General features: G+C 35.4%; 1 protein-coding gene across 5 annotated transcripts in view; it reads right to left on the bottom strand.

The window, feature by feature from the left end:
• Positions 1 to 23,294, bottom strand: part of DPH6 (diphthamine biosynthesis 6) — a 444,382-nt gene that overhangs the window by 330,122 nt on the left and 90,966 nt on the right. For all 5 annotated transcript variants that reach the window (XR_009264244.1, XR_009264246.1, XR_009264245.1 and 2 more), the window contains exons 4-5: positions 8,874 to 8,947; positions 4,871 to 4,989 (exon numbers count right to left, since the gene is read on the bottom strand). Coding sequence is in view for 1 of the 5 variants with exons in the window: in XM_058738273.1 (XP_058594256.1) it covers positions 4,871 to 4,989; positions 8,874 to 8,947 (193 nt within the window). In the remaining 4 variants the exon portion in view is untranslated. The remainder of the gene's footprint in view (positions 1 to 4,870; positions 4,990 to 8,873; positions 8,948 to 23,294) is intronic.

Here is a 23,294-nt window from a genome sequence, read left to right as displayed (position 1 = left end):
TCATTTATATTTAATGTAATTATTAAAATTATAAAGTCTGCATCTACCATCTTATTTTTGTTTTCTATTTGTCTCATCTGTTTTTTTTGTTTTTTTTTTTTACCCTTTCTTGCTTTCTTTTGGATTATCTTATAATTTTTTATTTACTTTCCATTATTGGACTATTACCTATACTGCTTTATTTTTAATAGTTGTATTATTGTAGGGATACTTGGGTGCTCAGTCAATTAAGCGTTCGACTTTGGCTCAGGTCATGATCTCACGGCTCCTGAGTTCGAGTTTCGCATGGGGCTCTGTGCTGACAGCTCAGAGCTTGGAGTCTTCTTCGGATTCTGTGTCTCCCTCTCTCTCTGCCCCTCCCCACTCACGCTCTGTCTTTCTCAAAAATAAATAAACAATTAAAAACAATTTAAAAAATAGCTGCATTATTGTTTATATCTTTAAGCTATCACAGTCTATGTTCAAATAATATTATACAACATCATGTATTATTTAGAAATTTTACACACTATACTTTCATTTCACTATATTTCCCCCTTCTGTTATTTGTGGCACTGTATATATTTTACTTCTCATTTGCTGTCAACCCCACAACATACTATTATTTTTGCTTTAAATAATCTAATAATCTTTTTTTTTTTTTTTTTTTTTTAATTTTTTTTTCAACGTTTTTAATTTATTTTTGGGACAGAGAGAGACAGAGCATGAACGGGGAGGGGCAGAGACAGAGGGAGACACAGAATCGGAAACAGGCTCCAGGCTCCGAGCCATCAGCCCAGAGCCTGACGCGGGGCTCGAACTCACGGACCGCGAGATCGTGACCTGGCTGAAGTCGGACGCTTAACCGACTGCGCCACCCAGGCGCCCCTCTAATATATCTTTTAAAGAGATTCAAAAAGTAAAATAGATTTAGAATTTATTTACTTTAAAATAATTATTTACTCTGCTCTTTATCTTTTTTGTAACACTGAATGTCATAAATTTTTTTCCTTTTATCCAAAGAACTTTTAAAATATTACTTGTAATGCAGATCTGCAGGTGATGAATTCTCTCAACTTTTGTACTATCTGAAAATGTCCTTATCTGACCTTCATTTTGAAATCTATTTTACTAGGTATAAAATTCTTGGTGACTTTTAGTGATTTTCAATACTTTAAAGATGTCTTTTCATATCTCCCAGTTTGCATAGTTTCTAAAGCAAAGTCTGTTAACACTTTTATCTTTGTTTTCTGTATAAAATTAATCTTTTCACACTGGCTGCGTTTAAGATTCTCTCTTTACCACTGGCTTTCAGCAATTTGATTATAATGTGTTGTGCTTTTCTTCTTTGGATCTGTAATCTTATAGTTTTTATCAAATCAGGAAAATCTTTTGGCCATTATTTCTTCAAATAGTCTCCCATTCCCTTTTCTGGGACTCTACACTCAAGTTAGGCTGCTTGATATAGTCTCATAGCTCGCCAATGTTGTGTTAATTATTTTCAGTCCCTTTTTTTGCTCTCTATGTTTCATTTTTGACACTTTCTATTTGTCTTCAAGTTTATTCAGCTCTTTGCAATGTCTAATTGCTGTGCATTGTTCATTTCAGATAATGCATTTCTGAAGTTGTATTTGGACCTTTTTATATCTTTTATCTTCCTTGTCACAATCCTGTATTTTTCTACTTTTTTTGAACATACTGAGCATATTTATAAGGGCTGTTTTAACTTCCTTGCCTGCTAATTCCAAATCTGGGTCTATTCTGATTGATTGCTCAGTATCAATCAAATGTTCTTGCTTCTTGCATGCTGGGTAATTTAGATGCAAGGCACAGTGAATTTTATTAGCGTGTACTGGATTTTATAGTATTCCTTTAAATAGTTTAGGATTTTGTAGAATCACCATCTGATCTAGTAACTGTACTGCTGGGTCTTTATGCAAAGAATATGAAAACATTCATCTGAAAAGATATATGCACCCCTATGCTTACTGCAGCATTATTTACAATAGCCAAATCATGGAAGCAAACAAGTGTCCCTCCATAGATGAATGGATAAAGACATTATGGCACACACACACACACACACACACACACATACACACATACACACAACTACACACACACACACACAGGAACATAACTCAGCCAGAAAAAAGGAATGGAATCTTTCATTTGCAACAACATGGATGGACCTAAAGGGTATAATTCTAGGCAAACTAAGTCAGAGAAAGACAAATACCATATGATCTCACTCATATGTAGAAATCAAGAGATAAAACAAATAAACAACAAAAAAAGAGACAAACAAACAAAAGACTCAATTATAGAGAACAAATCAATGGTTACCAGAGGGGAGATGGGGTGTGTGTGAAATAGGTGAAGGGAATTAAGAATACACTTATCTTGATCAGCACTAAGTAATGTATAGAATAGTTGACTATACTGTCCACCTGAAACTACTATAACACTGTATGTTAACTGTACTGGAATTGAAAAAAAGAAAAGAAAAAAAAGAAAAAAATAGTTAAGGATTTTGTTTTGGCATGAGTTAAGTCATTTGTTAGATCAGGTTCATAGCAGCCCTTAGTCTAAGGCTCATGACTACCAAGGTGATACCTGTTTACCTCAAGTAGTTGACATAGATATATATTTACTGACATGGAAAAAAATCCCTAAGACACATTGTTGAATAAAAAAGTCAAGTTGCCAACCAATACACAGATTATAATACCATTCATGTAATATATTAAGAACCCCATAAAACAATCATAGGATTTCGACTCATACATAATACATATACAAAAGAAGTGACATAGACAGATGATCAGTTATTACTCTGGTATATACCTCGGGAAAGGGAGTGCCTGGAGGAAGAGAAGATAACAGAAAACACATGGAAACTTTATATACAAAAATTTAATATTATGTGGCTAGAATGTTTTCATGTACTACTCACATAATTAAAAATAAGTATTTCTAAAAGGCAAGATTCTTCTTAAATACAATGTACACATCGTTCTTCAAGTAAGTCTAAAACTCAGAAACTTCTTAAAACACTAAGTTGTTAATGTTAGATTTCACGAATTCACTGATGGTTATAAGACACCAAGGTTATGTGACACAGTTATCAGAAATACATTTTTATTCACCTATGTAGAACCCTTTTCTAAGACCACTCTATAATCTAATAGGCCACAAAACTTTGCTGAACCCCTCTCCCTATAAAGATCCTTTTGTCCCACTTTTTGATTGAAACCCTTTCTGAAAACTAAATGGGCAGGGTGGTGGTAAAAAACTTTGGAAACCTATATCGCACCATTTACACATTTTTGTGTCCTTAGAAAAAATGTTCCACTCAAGAAACCTTTCTTAATACTGTTCTCAAGAATAACTTTTATCTTTGTACACTTTTAGGTAATCAATAGAAACTATGTGCTATAAATGTTAAAATCAGATCTATACTTTTGTCATTGGAATGATAGACAAATTAGCTCAGCGTTACACTTTATCCAAAAGTTTAATACAGTGAAACACCATCTCTAACCCTTACTTAGAGGTGCACACACATCCACACAGACCAGTGAAAAGACACACAATATCAGTTACACTATAATAGAGGTGTCAGTAAGGTTATATCCTATGGCTCTGTCTTGCTAATGAGGTAGGTTCTCTCTGGGTTGTAATCCATCCTATTCTCCAACAGTAAAAGTGACAGAATATGTACTGTCCAGTGAAGTGTCACATGAACTTCATTACAGAACTAGGCAATCTTAGCAAATCCAAAAGAGAGAGCAAGAGACAAAGAGAAAGCAAGAGAGCATAATCTGTATAGATTTACATAGAAACTCAAAGGACAAATATATCTATACTGAGAATTTCAGTCATGGGTTGCTGAGCCATCTTTTCTAAATATGAGAACACTCATCTTGATCTTTCTCTTTTTAAAAGCTGAGAAGATCAACTTCAGGTTCTTTTTATAGGACCTTCCATGAAAGACAACATTTTAACTTCAACAAGGAGAGAGTAGATTGGTGTTTACCAAGGAGAAATATTATGAGATCTTTCTTTTAATGTTGTTTAAAATGTGAATTTGTCTTTAAAATCCTCCACAGCTTGAGACCTCGTTATTTCAGAGATCAGCAATGTAAACTCACAAATGAGGTACATGATTTAGTCTTTGAGAAACCTGAGGCTCCAGGGCATTTACTATAATAGGTTTGTGAAATAAATGCATTGAGCTAAACCCATTGAAAATGAATATTATTATAAAAATTCAAAACAACAAATGAAGTGTGTTCATATGTAATATCCATATTTGAATCACATTACCACCTGCCCGTTGTGTCTATGCTAACTGATCAAATGACAGTCTCTCAATTATAATCTTCTTACCATCCCCAACAAAAACCTACTACTCTGCTTATTTTGGACACTACAAAGCCAATCATTCTATTTTAGCATATTCAAAATATGTTTAAAAAAATAAGAAAAATATCACATGTGACAAATATAGATTTTAAGAAGCTTAAAAAGAAAAAGAAAGAAAGAAAGAAAGAAAGAAAGAAAGAAAGAAAGAAAGAAAGAAAGAAAGTTTTTTCCTGTTTCCTGTGAACCTGGGTTCCCAATAGTATAAAAAGACCTTAAATCAAAGGTCCATAATGCTATAACAATTTTAGAGGCAGTTACACATTTAAAAAAGAATATGATGAGGCTCATTTGTAATCACTTTGGTAAATGGTCAAAAACCCATCTTAAACTTCCCTCTACTTCAGTTGTGATTCCACACTTTTACATTTTAAATTATTCCTCCTTTTCTGTTGTAACTGCTTATTAGTGAATACAGATTATCTGTGTGGTAACAGACAGCTCCCTTGAAAGTCTGGCTACATACCCAAAGCTGCTACTTTGATGATGATTGCTTGAATGTTAGATGATATCATCTCTCGGAGCAAATCTTCCTGGTTTCTCTGCCAAAGGTAAGCTAAAGGCTGGAGATTAAGCCTTTTACACCTATAAAATAAAAAGAAAAAAATCAGATGATATCTTAATGTTCTATACTTGGATCCATAGCAATTACTTTGATTTTAAACATAATGCTTCTCTCAAGGATTTTAGCATTTAAAATGCTTTAAAAAAACATGTTTTGCATAATGAAGTTTATATATACAACATAAACATATTTAATTTCCACAGGCTATGCATAAACAGATAAAAATGAAATCTCCAGGCAGATTAGAAATATTAATTTTAGTAAGGCTCTAAGTTTAGAAATCTATGCTAAAAAGCTTCCAAATGCCAACGGATGCTTATTCTTGTTTTTAGAACTTCCTTGGGTATCAAAACTGTGAAGCATATGCAAAATAGGCAAATCAACTTATCCTAATAAAATAATCACATATTGATTAAATTTACAATACCTATGGTTACATGAACTATTCTTATCTACCAACTTTGACATTTTTAAAAAGAATTTGACTCTGAGTGGAAAAAAAAGAACAAAAAGTACAATATATTGAGCACCAAATATGCTGCAGGCATTGTGTTACATATTTTACATTATGGTGCAGCAGAAAGAATGTAAGTTCGAGTCAAGACAAATGTGGATTTGAAACCTATCCCTACACTAACTAGCAACATGACTTTGACAAGTCAATGAAACTCTAGGTCTTTAGTTTCCTATTTCATAAATAGGAACAAAAATATTTCCTTTCAAAGTTCTTGAGAAGATTAAGAAATTAAAAATTGAAGTCATCCTTTATTCCTTTTGTTTTGTTTTGTTTTTCCTTCATATTTGTCATCCAATCTACCCCAATACAGGACAGAATCATTCCTCACCAATACCACTGCGAACACCCTGGGCTGAGCCACCGTTATCTTTTGGGTCAATATCTCCCTAAATTCTTTCCCTGCTTCTACCCTTATCCTTTTAAAATCAGTTATCAATGCAGCAGCCAGTGTGATCCTTTTAAAACATAACAGATTATGGGACTCCTCTGCTCAAATCTCGACATCACTCCTTGTAAAAGTCCTTGCAATAGACCTGCATGGATCTCACTCTGGTTAGTTCTCATACCTCACCTCCTACTACTTTCCCTTCGCTCCAACTACCACCATTGGACTGCCCACTCTTGTCTAATATACTAGACATGCTTCCTACCTTTTTCACTTATTTCATGCCTTTGTTTAAATGTGACTTCCTCAAGAAGGATTATAATTGATTAAAAGTAATATAAATAAAGAAAATAGTACAAATGCCTAGATAAAATAAATATTCAAACAACGGTAGTCAAAGCCAAGTGACTTGCCCAAGTCACAGCATAAGTGGCTGAAATCAGATTTCAAATAAAAAACATAGCCCTAGAACCCAGTGTCTGTAAGTTTGCCTGGCTGACTAGGCCACAATGATCTCTTTCTCTCTCAGAAAATCCCAATACTTAGTAAATATACCACGTTTGGTCATTTACTCATACATGGCCTTAAAAATATCACTGCTTTTAGGAGGGCCAGGGTAGCTCAGTCGGTTGAGTGTCTGACTCTTGATTTTGGCTCAGGTCATGGTGTTGTGGTTCGTGGGTTCAAGCCCCACGTCGGTCTCCACGCTGACAGTGCGGAGCTTGCTTGGGATTCTCTCTCTCTCTGCCCCTCCTCCTCTCTCTATCAAAATAAATAAACTTAAAAAAAAACATATATATCACTAGTTTTTCCATGTATACATACCCTTTCAAAGAAACCAAAACCGTCCTACTGCAGACTGTTATACATACTTTGTAAAATATCCCAGAGCATCTACAGAAATGTTGAGGAAGTTAATAAACACAAAAATAATATAACTGAAACTACCCATGTAACAAAAGTATAATTCTAGCTGTCCTCTTACCAGTGTTTAATGCCTACCTATGAAACTGGGCTCTCTACCTCTTTTAAAAAGCTAAGATTTTTTTTAATTGAAAAAACCTTATTCCACCCTTATCTTTATTGTAAAATTCTTGATTGTTGCTTTGATAACCATAACCTTTTGATTATTTCTAGACTTAAGTCAAACTTTTTTTTTTTACCTATTTAAATTCTTTAACAGTTCAAAATATCATGACTCAAATACACTTCCTCTGTAAGTCACTATTGCAGTTGAGCTGTGACATTTATTAAATACTTTATATATTAAAAATACACTGATGCAATACAAACTACAAATGTAAGACACGCTAATTGAAAACTGAGTTTATTATAAACCAACGGACTCCCAGTAACATTGCTTTAACATTTGTAAGGATAAAATTATTGGAGATATGCCTAGTGGTACAAAATCTGGGTATTTTAACCATGTGTTGAAGCATATCTAGACTGTTTTAAGAAAAATCTTGCTCTATCTATGGGTATGCTATGGACCTTTCTCCCATATAGTAAAGCAGCCTCTTAATCAGGAGCACATTTTCATTTGGCTTTTAACTTTCATAAATAAATGTCAGCCCCATCTACAGTTTGGCTACCCATTAAACCATGTGGGCTTGAACTTATTAAAAAAACACAGATTTGTAAACTAAATAATTCTCAGAGAATGTGACCTAAAACTTGATGAAAATAGTATTTCCAACATATGGTTTAAGGGCTATGCAATCCATCTCCATTTGTAGATCAGTTGTTCTCAAATGTAGGCAAGTAGAATGTAAGGAAATCTTTTTCAAATTACACATATGACCTCCTCCACTTCCACCTCCACTCTCCCTTCTCTAGAGATACACACCCCAAAATAGGAGATCATCATAGTCCCCTTCATTTAATTATGCTTTGTCCTATATTTCCTCTGTTTACTTTAAAACTTCTGGATTTTTAAAAAATGCTTTACTTGTTTTTGTTTTTTTGTTTTTTTTTTTTTTTAGTAACCCCTACACCCAACACGGGCCTCAAACTCACAACCCTGAGATTAAGAGTCACATGCTCTTCGGTCTGCGCCAGCCGGGCAACCCTAAAAACTTTGGACTTTTGACTGCCTTGAATTCACTGTAGAACTAGAAACAAAATAAATGCAATAATAAAAATAAAACAAGTTTTCAAGTCAATTAATATGCAAGTTTTTGATGTGATAGTTGATACGAATGTTTCTTTGTCAAGAATTTGAAACAATTACACAGATACAGTCCTTACATGATTTGCATTTATCCTTTTGGATGGCAAAATTACTTATTTCTAGGTCAAGTTGTGTGCAAGATTAATACTGGAGTCCACATTTTCTTTTTGCTAATCTAATTATATGTAAAGTCTCTATACAGTATTTTATGTATCCTGAAACTAAAAATGAAAAATAAATTCATGTGATCTTTTGCCAAGTGAACATTAAATAATCAATATTATCACTCGACTTCATGGTTTTTGAAGAGATCAATGGAATGGATTGTTTTGGTATTTGGAGATACAATATTTTACCAACCTTAGAGGGTGAGAAAGATGGAGAGAGCAATAATCTAAAAAGTCCTTGAAAGTTGAATGACTTTGTATATAAGTATTTTAATCACATGAATATTTTTGGCCAAGAACTGAATTCTAAAGACCAAAAAAGGAATGATTCCTTAATAAGCCTTTTTTTTTCTTTAAAATATCACTGTATTCCTCTTATTAGCTCCTGATTTTTATTACAAATGATGATGAGTTAAAAGGGATTAAACAGGTATACTGATTCAAATAAGGAAACACTGAAAATAATACTTTTGATTTTAAAAATCTTTGTCTTGATTTTTTTATTGTAGTTTATTTTGTTACTTTGGTAATATAGATAGTTCCATGAGATATGTACAATATCACATTCTATTTATTATTTGGATACAATTATATTTTCATTCATTCACATTCTTAAAATACATGTAATTTTTAAAATACAGGAGAAATTAATGCTCTCTTACACATTTTCTACTCGAACACGCTGATAGTCAGAAAGTATAGCACCTACTGATATCCCCTCTACTTCTTCTTTTTCCTGAAAGTAAAAGAAAAAATATAACTTTAAAAATAAACATTTTTTGTGGCTATGTGGCTATGTATTATGCTCTGAAAGTTATAAAAGAACTGGGTCTCATCTAGAAAACCATTTTGAAGCAGAATAATTTACGAAAATGCAATCCACATTCAGAAAAAATAAATACGTGTATTTAAGTCATACTCTCAGCTGTGTGGAAAGTAATTATTCTTTTTACTTAAAATCCAAATAAGTAGAGACCATTTTCTGTGAAGAAGGCAAAGATTTAGACGGTACTTTCAAGATGTTTCCTCACTAAAAATATTTTTAAAGACTCAAGGATGTTCAGTGAAATTTTTTGAGAAATTTCTATTTTTTCAGACTGAATAACTTTATTTATTTATTTACTTATTTATAATGTTTATTTATTTTTGAAAGACAGAGACAGAGCACAAACAGAGGAGGACCAGAGAGAGAGGGAGACACAGAATCTGAATCAGGCTCCAGGCTCTGCGCCAGCAGCATAGAGCCCGATGTGGGGCTCGAACTCACGAACCGTGAGATCATGACGTGGGCCGAAGTCGGTCACTTAACCGACTGAGATAACCAGGCACCCCAGAATGAGTAACTTGAAATAAAGTAAGCAATGGCATAAGTAGAAAAGGGGACACAATGATTTTATCTGTATCTCCAGGAAGCAGAGATAATAGAGCCATTACTTGGATAATGGTATAGCACAGTGGAGAAAGAATTCTATGATGAGAAGAAAGCAATGGATTGCTATCAGCAGAGTTACAACTGAGAATACCCAGCACTACATCTAACAGAATCTCACAGGAAAGAGGAATAATCTATCCAGTGTGCTCATTAATGAGTTGGAGGAAATGTAAAGTCAAATATGATCAAGTTTGCAAATGATACAAAGCAAGGATGGGTAATAAAAAAAAAAAAGGAAGAAACGAAGATCAAACATGTACATGGATGGATATGGAGAATTTGGGGATTTGGAAGGACGGGTTTAAGATGAGATTTAACGTAGAGAAGTATAAGATAGTACACTTACGGAAGAATAATACATAATACAGGTATACACTAGGAATCTGTTATCTAGAAAACAGATATGAAGACAGTGACTGGAGGGTAATTACTAACAACAAACTAAATAGAAATTCTCTGAATAGGCATAAAAGAAAATCCATCCTGGTATATGGAGTACGGAAGAAACTACTTGAGAGAGATGACTTCATTATTAATACTCTTTCCATACTTGGAAATCTACAAAGAAAAGCAATCGTGTTTCACATAAAAACATATGTAATACTTCAAGGCATATTGAAATAACCAGTGTGTCCTAATAGGATGCCATAATAAATAAACAAAATGCGCAACAAGAATCTCTCAAGTCTTTGGAAATAAAGACAATTTAGAGTTTCTCCTCCAAAATGAGAAAGAAATATCTGCCCAAACATCCCCCAAATATGATTCTATTACATAAGGTTTACAGGAACAAAAGCTATTTCCTGTACTTTCCTAGTTTAGCAACATTGTTAGAGCATTTGCTTATAACCTTTCTCTTCACTTCCTAGCCATTTTCTTTTCATAAAAGTCATTGTATTCTTTAGAAAAAGTCAAGACATAGTGTTCCTAAATAAATATAAACATGGCAGGTGCCCGTGTGGCTCAGTCAGTTAAACGTCTGTCATCCAGCTCTCCACTCAGGTCATGATCTCCAGTTTCGTGAGATCGAACCCTGCACTGGGCTCTGTACTGGGCTCTGCACTGGCAGTGCAGAGCCTGCTTGGGATTCTCTCTCTCTCCGCCCCTCCCTCTCTCTTTCTGTCTCTCTCCTAAACGAAATAAATAAATAAATGCAAATATGTCATAGATCACAGAGTAGTGAACAGTGTCATCAAAAGATCAAAATCAGTTATATTATTCCTATATCATATAGTGGTTTACATGAAGTTTTGCCATAAGAAAATATAAAGGACTAAAATTATATATGTATATGTGTGTATTTCTCTATACATCAAGGAAACAAAGATAAGAGGTACTGGTACTTTTCTGTTTTAACTAAGTCACGCCATTGTCAAAATAAAAACTGGCATTGACTATCCATTTAAAATGTGCTATCATTCTATAATTCTCATTTAATGTTCACCATAACCCTAAAATAATCATTATTTAATCATTCTTAGTCTACATACTTTCTCTGGAATTCTCTTCTCTTTCCATCTCTTTTATTTTCTATTTGATAATACCTAATTAATCAGCTCTAGAATCATATACCAAACTGAATTTGGACTATTCTTCCAAACTAGGCCTAAATATAGATCACTCATTTAAAAAAATTTTTTTTAATGTTTATTTATCTTGAGAGAGAGAGAGAGAGAGAGAGAGAGAGAGAGAGAGAGGGAGAGAAAGCATGAGCAGCGGAGGGGCAGAGAGAGAGAGGGAGACACAGAATCCGAAGCAGGCTCTAGGCTCTGAGCTGTCAGCACAGAGCCCAATGTGGGGCTCAAAATCACAAACTGTGAGATCACGACCTGAGCTGAAGTCGGATGCTTAAATGACTGAGCCACCCAGGCGCCCCTAAATCACTCATTTTTTAATGTGAGAATCATTTTTTATTAATTTAAAAAAATTTTAATTCCAGCGTAGTTAACATTAAGTGTTACATTAGTTTCAGTTATGCGATATAGTGATTCAGCAGTTTCATATATTACTCAGTGCTTATTGAGATAAGTATACACTTTAATCCCCTTCACCTATTTCACTCCACCCCCTGTAACCATCTGTTTGTTCTCTATAGTTAAGTCTATCTGGGGGTTTGTCTTTTTTTTTTTTTTTTCCTGTTGGTTCATTTGTTTTGTTTCTTAAATTCTACATATGAGTGAAATCATATGGTATTTACATCTTTCTCTAACTAGCTTATGTCCCTTAGCATTATTCTCTAGCTCCATCCATGTTGTTGCAAATGGCAAGATTTCATTCTTCTTTATGGCCAAATAATATTTCATTATATATATAGTATTTCATTTTATATATACATATATATGTATATATATGTATGTGTGTGTGTGTGTATACACACACACACACACACACACACACACCCCACATCTTTATCTATTCATCAATCGACGGACACTTGGGCTGCTTCCATAGTTTGGCTACTATAAATAATGCTGCAATAAACATAGGGGTGCATATATCCCTTCAAATTAATGTTTTCATATTCTTTGGGTAAATACCCCATAGTGAAAATACTAGATCATAGAGTAGTTCAATTTTTAATTTTTTGAGGAACCTCCATACAGTCTTCCATGGTGCCTGCACCAGGTTGCATTCCCACCAAAAATGCAAAATGAAAAAGAGCCCTTTTCCTCCAAATCCTCACCAACATTTATTTCTTGAGTTTTTGATTTTAGCCATTCTGACAGGTGTGAGGTGATATCTCATTATAGTTTTGATGTACATTTCCCTGATGATGAGTGATGTTGAGCATCTTTTTGTGTGTCTGGCCATTGCCCATATGGATATCTTCTGGAGAAACATCTGTTCATGTCTTCTGCCCATTTTTTAAATGTTTATTTTTATTTTTAAATTTTTTTATTTTTAAAATTTACAACCAATTAGTGAGCATATAGTGCAACAATGATTTCAGGAGTAGATTGCTTAATGCCCCTTACCCGTTTAGCCCCTCCCCCTCCCACAACCCATCCAGTCACCCTCTGTTTGTTCTCCATATTTATGAGTCTCTTATGTTTTGTCCCCCTCCCTGTTTTTATAGTATTTTTGCTTCCCTTCCCTTATGTTCATCTGTTCTGTGTCTTAAAGTCCTCATGACTGAAGTCATATGGTATCTGTCTTTCTCTAATTTTGCTTAGCATAATACCCTCTAGTTCCATCCACATAGTTGCAAATGGCAAGATTCCATTCTTTTTGATTGCTGAATAATACTCCATTGTATATATATATACCACATCTTCTTTATCCATTCATCCTTCGACGGACATTTGGGCTCTTTCCATACTTTGGCTATTGTTGATAGTGCTCCTATAAACATGGGGGTGCGTGTGTCCCTTCAAAACAGCATACCTGTATCCCTTGCATAAATACCTAGTAGTACAGTTGCTGGGTTGTGGGGTAGTTCTATTTTTACTTTTTTGAGGAACCTCCATACTGTTTTCCAGAGTGTCTGCACCAGCTTGCATTCCCACCAGCAATGCAAAAGAGATCCTCTTTCTCTGAATCCTCGCCAACATCTGTTGTTGCCTGAGTTGTTAATGTTAGCCATTTGGATAGGTGTAAGGTGGTATCTCATTGTGGTTGTGATTTGTATTTCCCTGATGATGAGTGATGTTGAGTATTTTTTCATGTGTCGGTTGGCCATCTGGATGTCTTCTCTGGGGAGACGTGTCTATTCATGTCTTTTGCCCATTTCTTCACTGGATTATTTTTTGGTTGTTGAGTTTGACAAGTTCTTGATAGATTTTGGATACTAACCCTTGTGCTGATATGTCATTTACAAATATCATCTCCCATTCTGTTGGTTGCCTTTTAGTTCTGCAGATTGTTTCCTTGGCTGTGCAGAAGCATTTTATTTTGATGAGGTTCTAGTAGTTCATTTTTGCTTTTGTTTCCCTTGCCTCCAGAGACGTGTTGAGTAAGAAGTTGCTGAGGCCAAGATCAAAGAGGTTTTTACCTGCTTTCTCCTTGAGGATTTTGATGGCTTCCTGTTTTACATTTAGGTCTTTCATCCATTTTGAGTTTATTTTTGCGTATGGTGTAAGAAAGTGGTCCAGGTTCATTCTTCTGCATGTTGCTGTCCAGTTTTCCCAGAACCACTTGCTGAAGAAACTGTCTTTATTCCATTGGATATGCTTTCCTGCTTTGTCAAAGACTAGTTGGCCATACGTTTGTGGGTCCATTTCTGGGTTCTCTATTCTGTCCATTGATCTGAGTGTCTGTTTTTGTGCCAGTACCATACTGTCTTGATGATTACAGCTTTGCAGTATAGCTTGAAGTCCAGGATTATGATGCCTCCTGCTTTGGTTTTCTTTTTCAAGATTGCTTTGGCTATTCGGGTCTTTTCTGGTTCCACACAAATTTTAGGATTATTTGTTCTAGCTCTGTGAAGAATGCTGGTGTTATTTTGATAGGGATTGCATTGAATATGTAGATTGCTTTGGGTATTATCGACATTTTAACAATATTTGTTCTTCCTATCCAGGAGCATAGAATCTTGAAATGTTTATTTGAGAGAGAGAGAGAGAGAGAGAGAGAGAGAGAGAGAGAGAGAGAGATAATATGAGCAGGGGAGGGGCAGAGAGAGAGGGAGACAAAGAATCCAAGCAGGCTCTGCACTGCTAGCACAAAGTACAATGTAGACCTTGAACCCACAGGCCATGAGAACATAACCTGAGCCAAAGTCAGAGGCTTAACCGACTGAGCCACCCAGGAGCCCCTTATGCCCATTTTTTAATTTGACTGTTTTTGTTTTTTGGTGTTGAGTTTTATAAGTTCTTTGTGCATTTTGGATACTAACGCTTTATCAGATAATGTCATTTGCAAATATCTTCTCCCATTCAGTAGGTTGTCTTTTAGTTTTATTGGTGATCTGCTTTGCTATGCAGAAGCTTTTGATTTATTATTATTATTTTTTAAGATTTGATTTTTAAGTCATCTCTATACCCAACATGGGGCTCAAAAGCACAACCCCGAGACCAAGAGTCACATGCTCTACTGATTGAGCTAGTCAGGCACCCCAGAAGCGTTTTATTTTGATGTAGTTGCAATAGTTTATTTCTGCTTTTGTTTCCCTTGCCTCAGGGGACATATCTAGAAAGATGCTGCTGTGACCAATGTCAGAGAAATCACTGCCTGTGCTTTCTTGTAGGATTTTTATGGTTTCAGGTCTGGCATTAGGTCCTTCATTCATTTTGAGTTTATTTTTGTACACAGTGTAAAAAAGTGGTCCATTTTCATTTTTTTGCATGTGACGATCCAGTTTCCAACACCATTTGTTGAAGAGACTGTCTTTTTACATGAGAATCTTTATTTTGACAAATAAATACCGTATACAAAATTTTAACTTAAAAAAAGCAAGTAAAAATTAACATTTACAAATTATTGTAGAAATAATAACAATACAAGGGTTAAAATTCTTACAGAGGAAAAAAAAAACATGTCCAATTGTATAAAGGCTCTTCCCTTGCAGGAAACAGGGATAAAGTTGAAGACTCAGTTTGGCCGTGCTGCTGAAAAATGTACAAAATAACTCAGAATAAAGAGTTGAGGTCAAGTGCTATGAACCCACTATTTGTACCTGCCTACTCTTGATCTGAAGAAAGTTAACAACTGGAGTGCAAGGCAGAGCTGATGGTAGGATAGTCAAGTTCTCCATCTGGGAGTTCATAATCTAAATATAGGCCTAACTAATGACTTGTTTAACAATCATGATTACTGCTACCCATTAAAAATCCAACCTTACCACCTACTAGCTCGGTGGTTTTGAACAAGTTACATAATTTCTGTGTTTCAGTTTCCTTATTCATAGTGAGGATAATAATAGTTCCTGTTTCCTAGGGTTACTGTGAAGACTGAGTAAAATAATCCAGATCAATAACAGTAAGCACTCAGAAAATCTTTTGTGTCATTATCATAATCTTCTTTCTTATTACTACTACGTCTATAACTACTTCTGTTACTACTTCCATTACTACTACTGGCCACCACCAGCACCACCTACTACTGTTACTACTATGTAATGAAGGCCTAACTTGACAGACAAAACCCTTCATTCCAGGGCATTAACTTCTTGCTCATTATCATTCCTCAACACAAGCCTACAAACCTGTGATGGTTAAGTTTATTTGTTAACGTGACTGGGCTGATAAAAGGTTATTTCTGTGAGGACACTTCAGAAAGAGATTATAATTTGAATTGTTAAAACTGAGTAAAGACAGCCCTAACCAAAGAGGTGGGCATCATCCAATCCAATGAGGGCCTGAATAGAACTAAAAGGCAGAGGAAGGGTAAATTTATTCTGCTTGAGCAGGGACATCCATCTTCTCCTGTCCTTAGATATGGTCACCCCTGGTATTCGAGACTTAGAACTTGCACTGAAATTTACATCACTGGCTGCCTTGGTTCTGAGGTCTTTGGGTTTGGACTGGAAACATATCACCAGTGCTCTGGGGTCTCCAGTTTGCAAATGGCAGATCCTCCATAATCCTCCATAATCAGATGATAATCTCTCATAATAAATCTCTTTCTATACATCTTTATATATCCCTAGTTCCCTGTTTCTCTAGAGAGCCATGACTAATACATAACCCTAACACTCAACTCTACAGTCCAGATACAACAAATTTTCAACATAGTGAGTCCTGAATAATCCAAGGGTAAGTAAGACTTCTGTTGAATCCTTAACCATTCAGAACATACTACTAACTTCGGAGAAGGCAAACAGACCTTTAAAAGATAAAGATCTAACAGAGTCAATTTACTCTGTAAAAAAATTTAAAGCTAATAAGCTCATGCCTTGACCCATGACCTGTATCATTTGGGGAAAAAAGTCAATAAATTAACAATAGCAGCAAAATAATAGCAGTGGAAGTGTCAACAGAGAAACAAAAAGAAAATGACGACTAGAATCAAAAATGAACTGAGGCTGCATGAAGACACAGCCAGATAAATCACCTTGTGCCATAATAGAAATAAAAAACTGGATGTGCTGCAGAAAATAATTAACACAGAATGTGGGGCCCTGAAGTCTGGCCACACTCAAACCAACTTCCTCTGATCTGATTCTGTGCCCACTAAGCAAACTTTAGACTCTAATTTAGGTTGCCTAGTTACTTTCAAACCCAGAAAGATTATGCTAATCCATCAAAACAAGCATTCTCATCCTTTTAACACAAATGGTCTACATTATAAATGAACTGACATTCTGGCTTAGACATTAGTCTTAAAGGAATTTGGTTTATATTAATCTATACTAGAGAGACTGATAACTTCTTGGTACATTGTCAAAACCGATCCTGGAGAGCTATAACATATTGCTCACCAAGTACTATTATCAAACTTAACCAGTCATTTAACCCTCTCCAACAATAAATGCTAACTGTCATTGTTCTTTAACTGTTCGTATAAGCAACAAAACAAGGGCATGACATATAAGAAGGGATGGTCAGCTGTATTGAGTAGCTGCTGTTGAAAGCACATATCAAGAAGTAGAAGGAAAAAAGGCTGCAAAATGTAGCCTGGGATCAAACTGTTGGGCAATGTGGCCTGCATCCTGAAGGCAATGGAGAGCCCTTCCCTGTAGGAATTTTTTTTTAATTATGTCTATTGAGGTGCAATTTACATATAATAAACTGTATCCATTTAAAGTGCACAATTCAATGAGTTTTAACAAATGTGTATATACCAGTGAAACTGCCACCACAATCAAGATACAAATCATTTTGGTTATACCCAAAAGATAGCTTGTGTCTCTTTGCAGCCCAACCCTCCCTTCACTCCTGGCTTCAGGCAACTACTTATCTGCTTTAGGTCATTACACATTAGATTGCATTTTCTATAATGTTTTCTATATATATGTGTGTATATACACATATATATGGACATATATACATACATATATATATACACACATATACATATACGTGAATGATACATATCCTTTTGTATTTTGTCATATAATACATATCCTTTTGTTTCTGGCTTCTTTCACTCAGTATGATTTTGAGATTGATCCATGTTGTGTGTATCTATAGCTCATTCCTTTGTGTTCCATTTTAATCCATTGTACAGGCCATACCACATTTGTTTATCCATTCTTTTGTTGATGGATATTTGCATTGTTTCCAGTTTATTCTTGTGAATAAAGCTGCTATGAATTTTCCTAAATGTCTTTGTGTGAATACATGTTTTTGTTTCTCTTGGGTCATGCTAAGGATTTTAAGAAGATACGATCATATTTTCAAGTAGAAAGATAAGACTCACAGCGTCAAGGGTACACAAGAGAGTAGAGAGAGAAGGAGCTTAGTCTGAAAGAACTGAAGAATGGAGATAAGAAGCTAAATTCCAAAAACAACTTAGAGACAAAATAAATAAAACTTGGGAACCATCAGCACAGAGACAAGAAGCACATATAAAAGGTGGGACCAATGATTCCACTTTAAGTGACCACTAGTTAAGAAAGGAACTACATGTCTTAAAACAAAATACTGGGTTTATTTAAGCTTTATGTATATTTTTAAGTTTGTTTGTTAGGTATCCAAAGTAGAAAGACTATTAGGTATATTGAATACTCTGGTGCTCAAAAGAGTATAGAGAAAGATGTGGGTGTTATCAGCATATAGAAGAACTTGAAGTCGTAGGAGCAAACAAGAACCCCAAGGAGCAGGACAAAGAGCAAGAAGGTGCCTCAGTGTAAGACAGTGAGGGTACAGCTAAATGTAAGGAGAAGAAGAAAGAGACTTCAGTGAAGACACTGGAAAAGAGTGGTCATGATAAGAAGAGACACAGCAAGGATAGAGTAATGAATGTGTGCATAAATAGAATTTTGATGAAAAAGAAAGATAAAACAACAATATTACCAAGTGCCTAGTATATGCCAAAATTTGTGTTAGGTAATGTGTATATCTTATCTTAGCTATTCCTGATAGCTATTAAGGTATGATAGCTATTATAATCAGCTATTAAACTGATTTTATATATGAAAAAATAAGATTATCTCATTCAAGTTGACACAGCTGGTCAGTAGAACAAGCAGCCTTTTCACTGAGGCCTGTCTGCCAACCACACCTGTGCTCTTGCTTATATACATATACATAGTGCCACATGCTATAGAAAGTTCAACAGAACCACTGTATTTTACAATTAAGAAGTTAGTTAGTTACGACTACTGTGGGGAAAGTTGCAGTCATGTTTGATGAAAGCAAGAACAAAATATTTGACACAAAAACCATTGCCAAATTCTGCAAAAAATGAATGTCAGAGCCTCAGTAAAACAAATGACTAATCAAACAATGAATATCTATTGTTAAATTGAACACAGTTCACAGAATTTTGAGAGTGAATACAAATCAAATTACATTCCTGTCATCAAGATTGTCAAAGGCAGAGAAAAGCAAAATAAAAAATAATAATGTCAATGATAGAGAAGTTAGAGACAAAGATTGGACCCTAAATAGCTGAGTACATTGCTAAGCCACAGGAGCTCTCAAACACAAATGGACACTACTCAGCTTAGAACATTATCACTATCAATGATGGACGTGTTAGTTCTCCTGAGGAAATAATAGTCAGCAATGGCATCACTGAGTATGAGAAACAGCAGTGCAGAATACCATTAAACATTTGTATTAGTTACTACTCTCAACAATGCTCCAAGGTAGACTGTCATCATCTTCTTTGTTTTGTAGATAAAAAATGCTAACACATATTTACAAAGTCAGCTATGACCAGATCAGCTAAGTAGACATCACAGGGGTCATTTGTTGCTTACATCACCCTTTCCCCCAAGCTTTGTCAATGTGAGACACACCTGTAAGACTGCTGAGAAGCTAGTCCATGCAGCTATCTGACCAACAAGGCCAATCATAACAACAGAGAGGGCATATGCAGAAGCAAACATACTCACAAACTGGTACAAACACAGCTTCATTATTACTAGCATGTGGTACTATGTAGATAAGCAAGAGCACAGGTGTGGTTGGTAGACAGGCCTCAACAAAAAACGAATTAGCAAGGTAGAAGACATACCAAAGATAGAAATTTCTATCATTCTAAGTAGTTAGCAAATTGTTCAATATCATCTTTTATGTAGAGAATTCTCCCCACCAGTTTCACTGTCAACTTTATCATATGCTACATTCCTATACATGTTTAGGTCTTCTGGGTACATGTTCCACTGATCTATTTCTGGGTCAGCATCACACTGTTTTAATTACAGCATCTTCAGAATATGTCTGAATACCTGTTAGTGTATGTCTAATCTTTGTCTTTTTCAGTCAGAAAATATTAGTGAGCTTCTTAGACTTCTCTGCAATTATATATTACAAATCTGCACTGGACTCTTAAGGCAGAGGATTGTAGTTTGATCTTCAGCAAATAGTTCTCCTACCCCCTCACTACCTCCCTTTTAGCTCTGTCATTATTTTTTTTTAAGTTTTTGAGAGAGAGAGAGTGCACACATGAACGAGCATGGGAAGGGCAGAGGGAGAGGGAAGGAGAGAATCTTAAGCAGGCTCCATGCTCAGTGCAGAGCTTGACATGGGGCTTGATCTCACAACCATGAGATCATGACCTGAGCTGAAATCAAGAGTCAGACAGTTAACTGAGTCACCCTCTTTCCTTTTGAAGCAAACTGTATTGATTTTAATTAAGCATCATCATCCTGAATACATAGTGATTTTTTCCTGCTCTTGGGAACCATTCTAAACATTTAGAAAAGAAAGAAAATAAAATCCAGAAAGATCTGACTAAGGATCATCAGCTCTATCAACCTATCAGAACCTGTACCTATAGATTCTGCCTCTTCCTATGAAAATGGGCTCCTAAGCCCTAACTGCTCCTAAGTGATCCTTTGCATGGGATCCCAATACATCTAGATGGCTTAAGAGCTTTTTGTTTTTTTCTTGTACCATCAATTTTTACTCCTGGTTCATGTTCATCATGATATAATATACTGTGATAGCAGCCAAAAAATTCATGTCCTCTTCCAGGTATCATTATTTAATAGGGATAATTATTATCCTTACTAAAGTAAAACTTCAAAAGAACGTATATATTTTTCTCCATTTCCTCATCATCCATTCTTTTTTAAACCCCCTCCAGGCAACCTTGAGTTCCTATCAGTATACTAAAACTTCTCTTATCCTGTCAGTGATCACTAGGTTTGCCAAATTCAATGGGCAATTCTTGGTCATTACCTTACTTGAATTCTTCTTCCTACCTTAATGGCTATTCCTCTCTCTCCCTTACTGGCTCCTTGTCCTCTTCATTATCTCCAAAAATTAAAGTGCCCAGAGTTCAGTCCTTGTCTCTCTTCCCTTCTCTAACTATATTCATTCCCCGGCAATTTCATCTGGTTGCATGTTTTCTAAAGATCCAGGATGCAAATGTCTGCTCTAATGCCCATCTGGGTGTCTACTAAGTATCTCAAACCTGAACAGATTCAAAACAAAACTCTTGATTCAGGCACATACACTCATCACACCTAGAGGTGCTTCCATATGGCTACTCATCTTAGAAAATGACATTGCACATATATTTTTGGTCAGGCCAAAAATCTTAGAGTCATCCATGATTTTTCTTTCCCTTATGACCCACATCCAACCAAGCAATAGTTCTATTAGCTCCATCTTCCAAAAATATCCAGAAGCCAATCACTTCTCATCTCCTCCACCACTACCACTAGTGTTAACCACCATCACTCTCAATTGGACTACTCCAATAGTTTCCTAACTCACCTCCTGAAGTCCACACTTCCTCACTACAGTTTATCTCCACAGAGAAACCAGTGATCTTTCAAAATATAAACCAGAACATGCAGCTCCCTGCTTGAAAATCCTCTAATGGCTTCCCACAAAGCTTAAGAGTAATACACAATCGGGGCGCCTGGGTGGCGCAGTCGGTTGGGCGTCCGACTTCAGCCAGGTCACTATCTCGCAGTCCGTGAGTTCGAGCCCCGCGTCAGGCTCTGGGCTGATGGCTCAGAGCCCGGAGCCTGTTTCCGATTCTGTGTCTCCCTCTCTCTCTGCCCCTCCCCCGTTCATGCTCTGTCTCTCTCTGTCCCAAAAATAAGTAAATGTTGAAAAAAAAAATTAAAAAAAAAAAAAAGAGTAATACACAATCTCCTTTTGGATAATATACAAGGTTCTAAATGGCCTGGACCCTCCCAGCTTCTCTGACATCACCATCTACTACTATCCTGTCAGCTTATTCCAATGATCCTCATTGGACTTCTTGTTCCTCAAACATTTAAGCTCATTTGCATCTCAGGGTCTCCTTCCCTATGCCTATGAAACACTTCCTGTAGAAATTTACATGATCTATTTGGTTACCTTTTTAGGGTCTTGCTCAAATATCTCAGACAGGCCTTCTCTGCCTTCTTTCTAAAACAGTCCTCCTACTCCACTCACTACCCCTCCCTAGCCCTGTCACTACTTCCTTGCCCTGAATTTATTTTCTTCATAGCATTACCTGAAATTACATCGTATGTTTACTTATTTAATTTTTATTTATTTATTTTTCTCTCTTATTTAATTTTTTAAAATGTGTCTTTAGTTTTATGAGGGCAGGTACTTGGTCTTGTTTCACTATATCCTCAGCTCTAGAAAAGCACCTAGGACAATATTGAATATTCAATAAATATTTATAGTTGAATGAAGATGATTACATAAAATTACAACTTCAGCAATTATCCTAAACAAAACTAAGTCAATAAATGAAAATAAAAATACCACTTTGTAACATACACGAGAAAAAGTTAATGTCTTTGTCTTTCAAGATAGAAGGAACAGATTAACACCCAATAGTAAAAATGAGAAAAGATATTACTAGGTATTTTTAAGAGAATAACTACAATGACTAATTTCAACCTTCAGAAGAACAAAGAAAATACAAACTAGAATTACTTTTTGTCAAACAAATATAGATATATGTCTGTGTGTAATTTTATTAAAATTTGATTAATACTTAAAGATGATTAGGATATGGAGAGTTGCATAAGCTCGTGCACCATGGATGACACTGTTGCTAGTGCATCCTTTCTGAAAACCAACCTTGTGATATGTATCAAGAAGCTTTATTATGTTTATTTTCTTAGACCCAGTAATTTCGTTGTTTTTCTTTAACAATTTTTTAAAAATTTAAGTCCAAGTTAGTTAACATATACCGTAATAATGATTTCAGGAATAGAACTTAGTGGCTCATTACTTAGATATGACATCCAGTGTTCATCCCAAGAAGTGCCCTCCTTAATGCCCATCACCCATTTAGCCCATCCCCCTACCCACCTCCCTCCATTAACCCTCAGTTTGTTCTCTGTATTTAAGAGTCTCTTATGGTTTGTCTCTCCTTCTGTTTTTCTTATTTTTGCTTCCCTTCCCCTATGTTCATCTGTTTTCTTAAATTCCACATGAGTGAAATCATATGATATTTGTCTTTCTCTGACTGAACTAATTTCGCTTAGCATAATACACTCTAGTTCCATCCACATTGCTGCAAATGGCAAGATTTCATTCTTTTTGATCATGGAGTAATATTCCATTGCATATTTATACCACGTCTTTATCCATTCATCAATTGATGGACTTTTGGGCTCTTTCCATACTTTGGCTATTGTCAA

The sequence above is a fragment of the Neofelis nebulosa genome, chromosome 7 (assembly GCF_028018385.1).
Source record: "Neofelis nebulosa isolate mNeoNeb1 chromosome 7, mNeoNeb1.pri, whole genome shotgun sequence".
NCBI classification, from domain to species: domain Eukaryota; kingdom Metazoa; phylum Chordata; class Mammalia; order Carnivora; family Felidae; genus Neofelis; species Neofelis nebulosa.
This window is presented reverse-complemented; position numbering and strand designations above follow the sequence as displayed.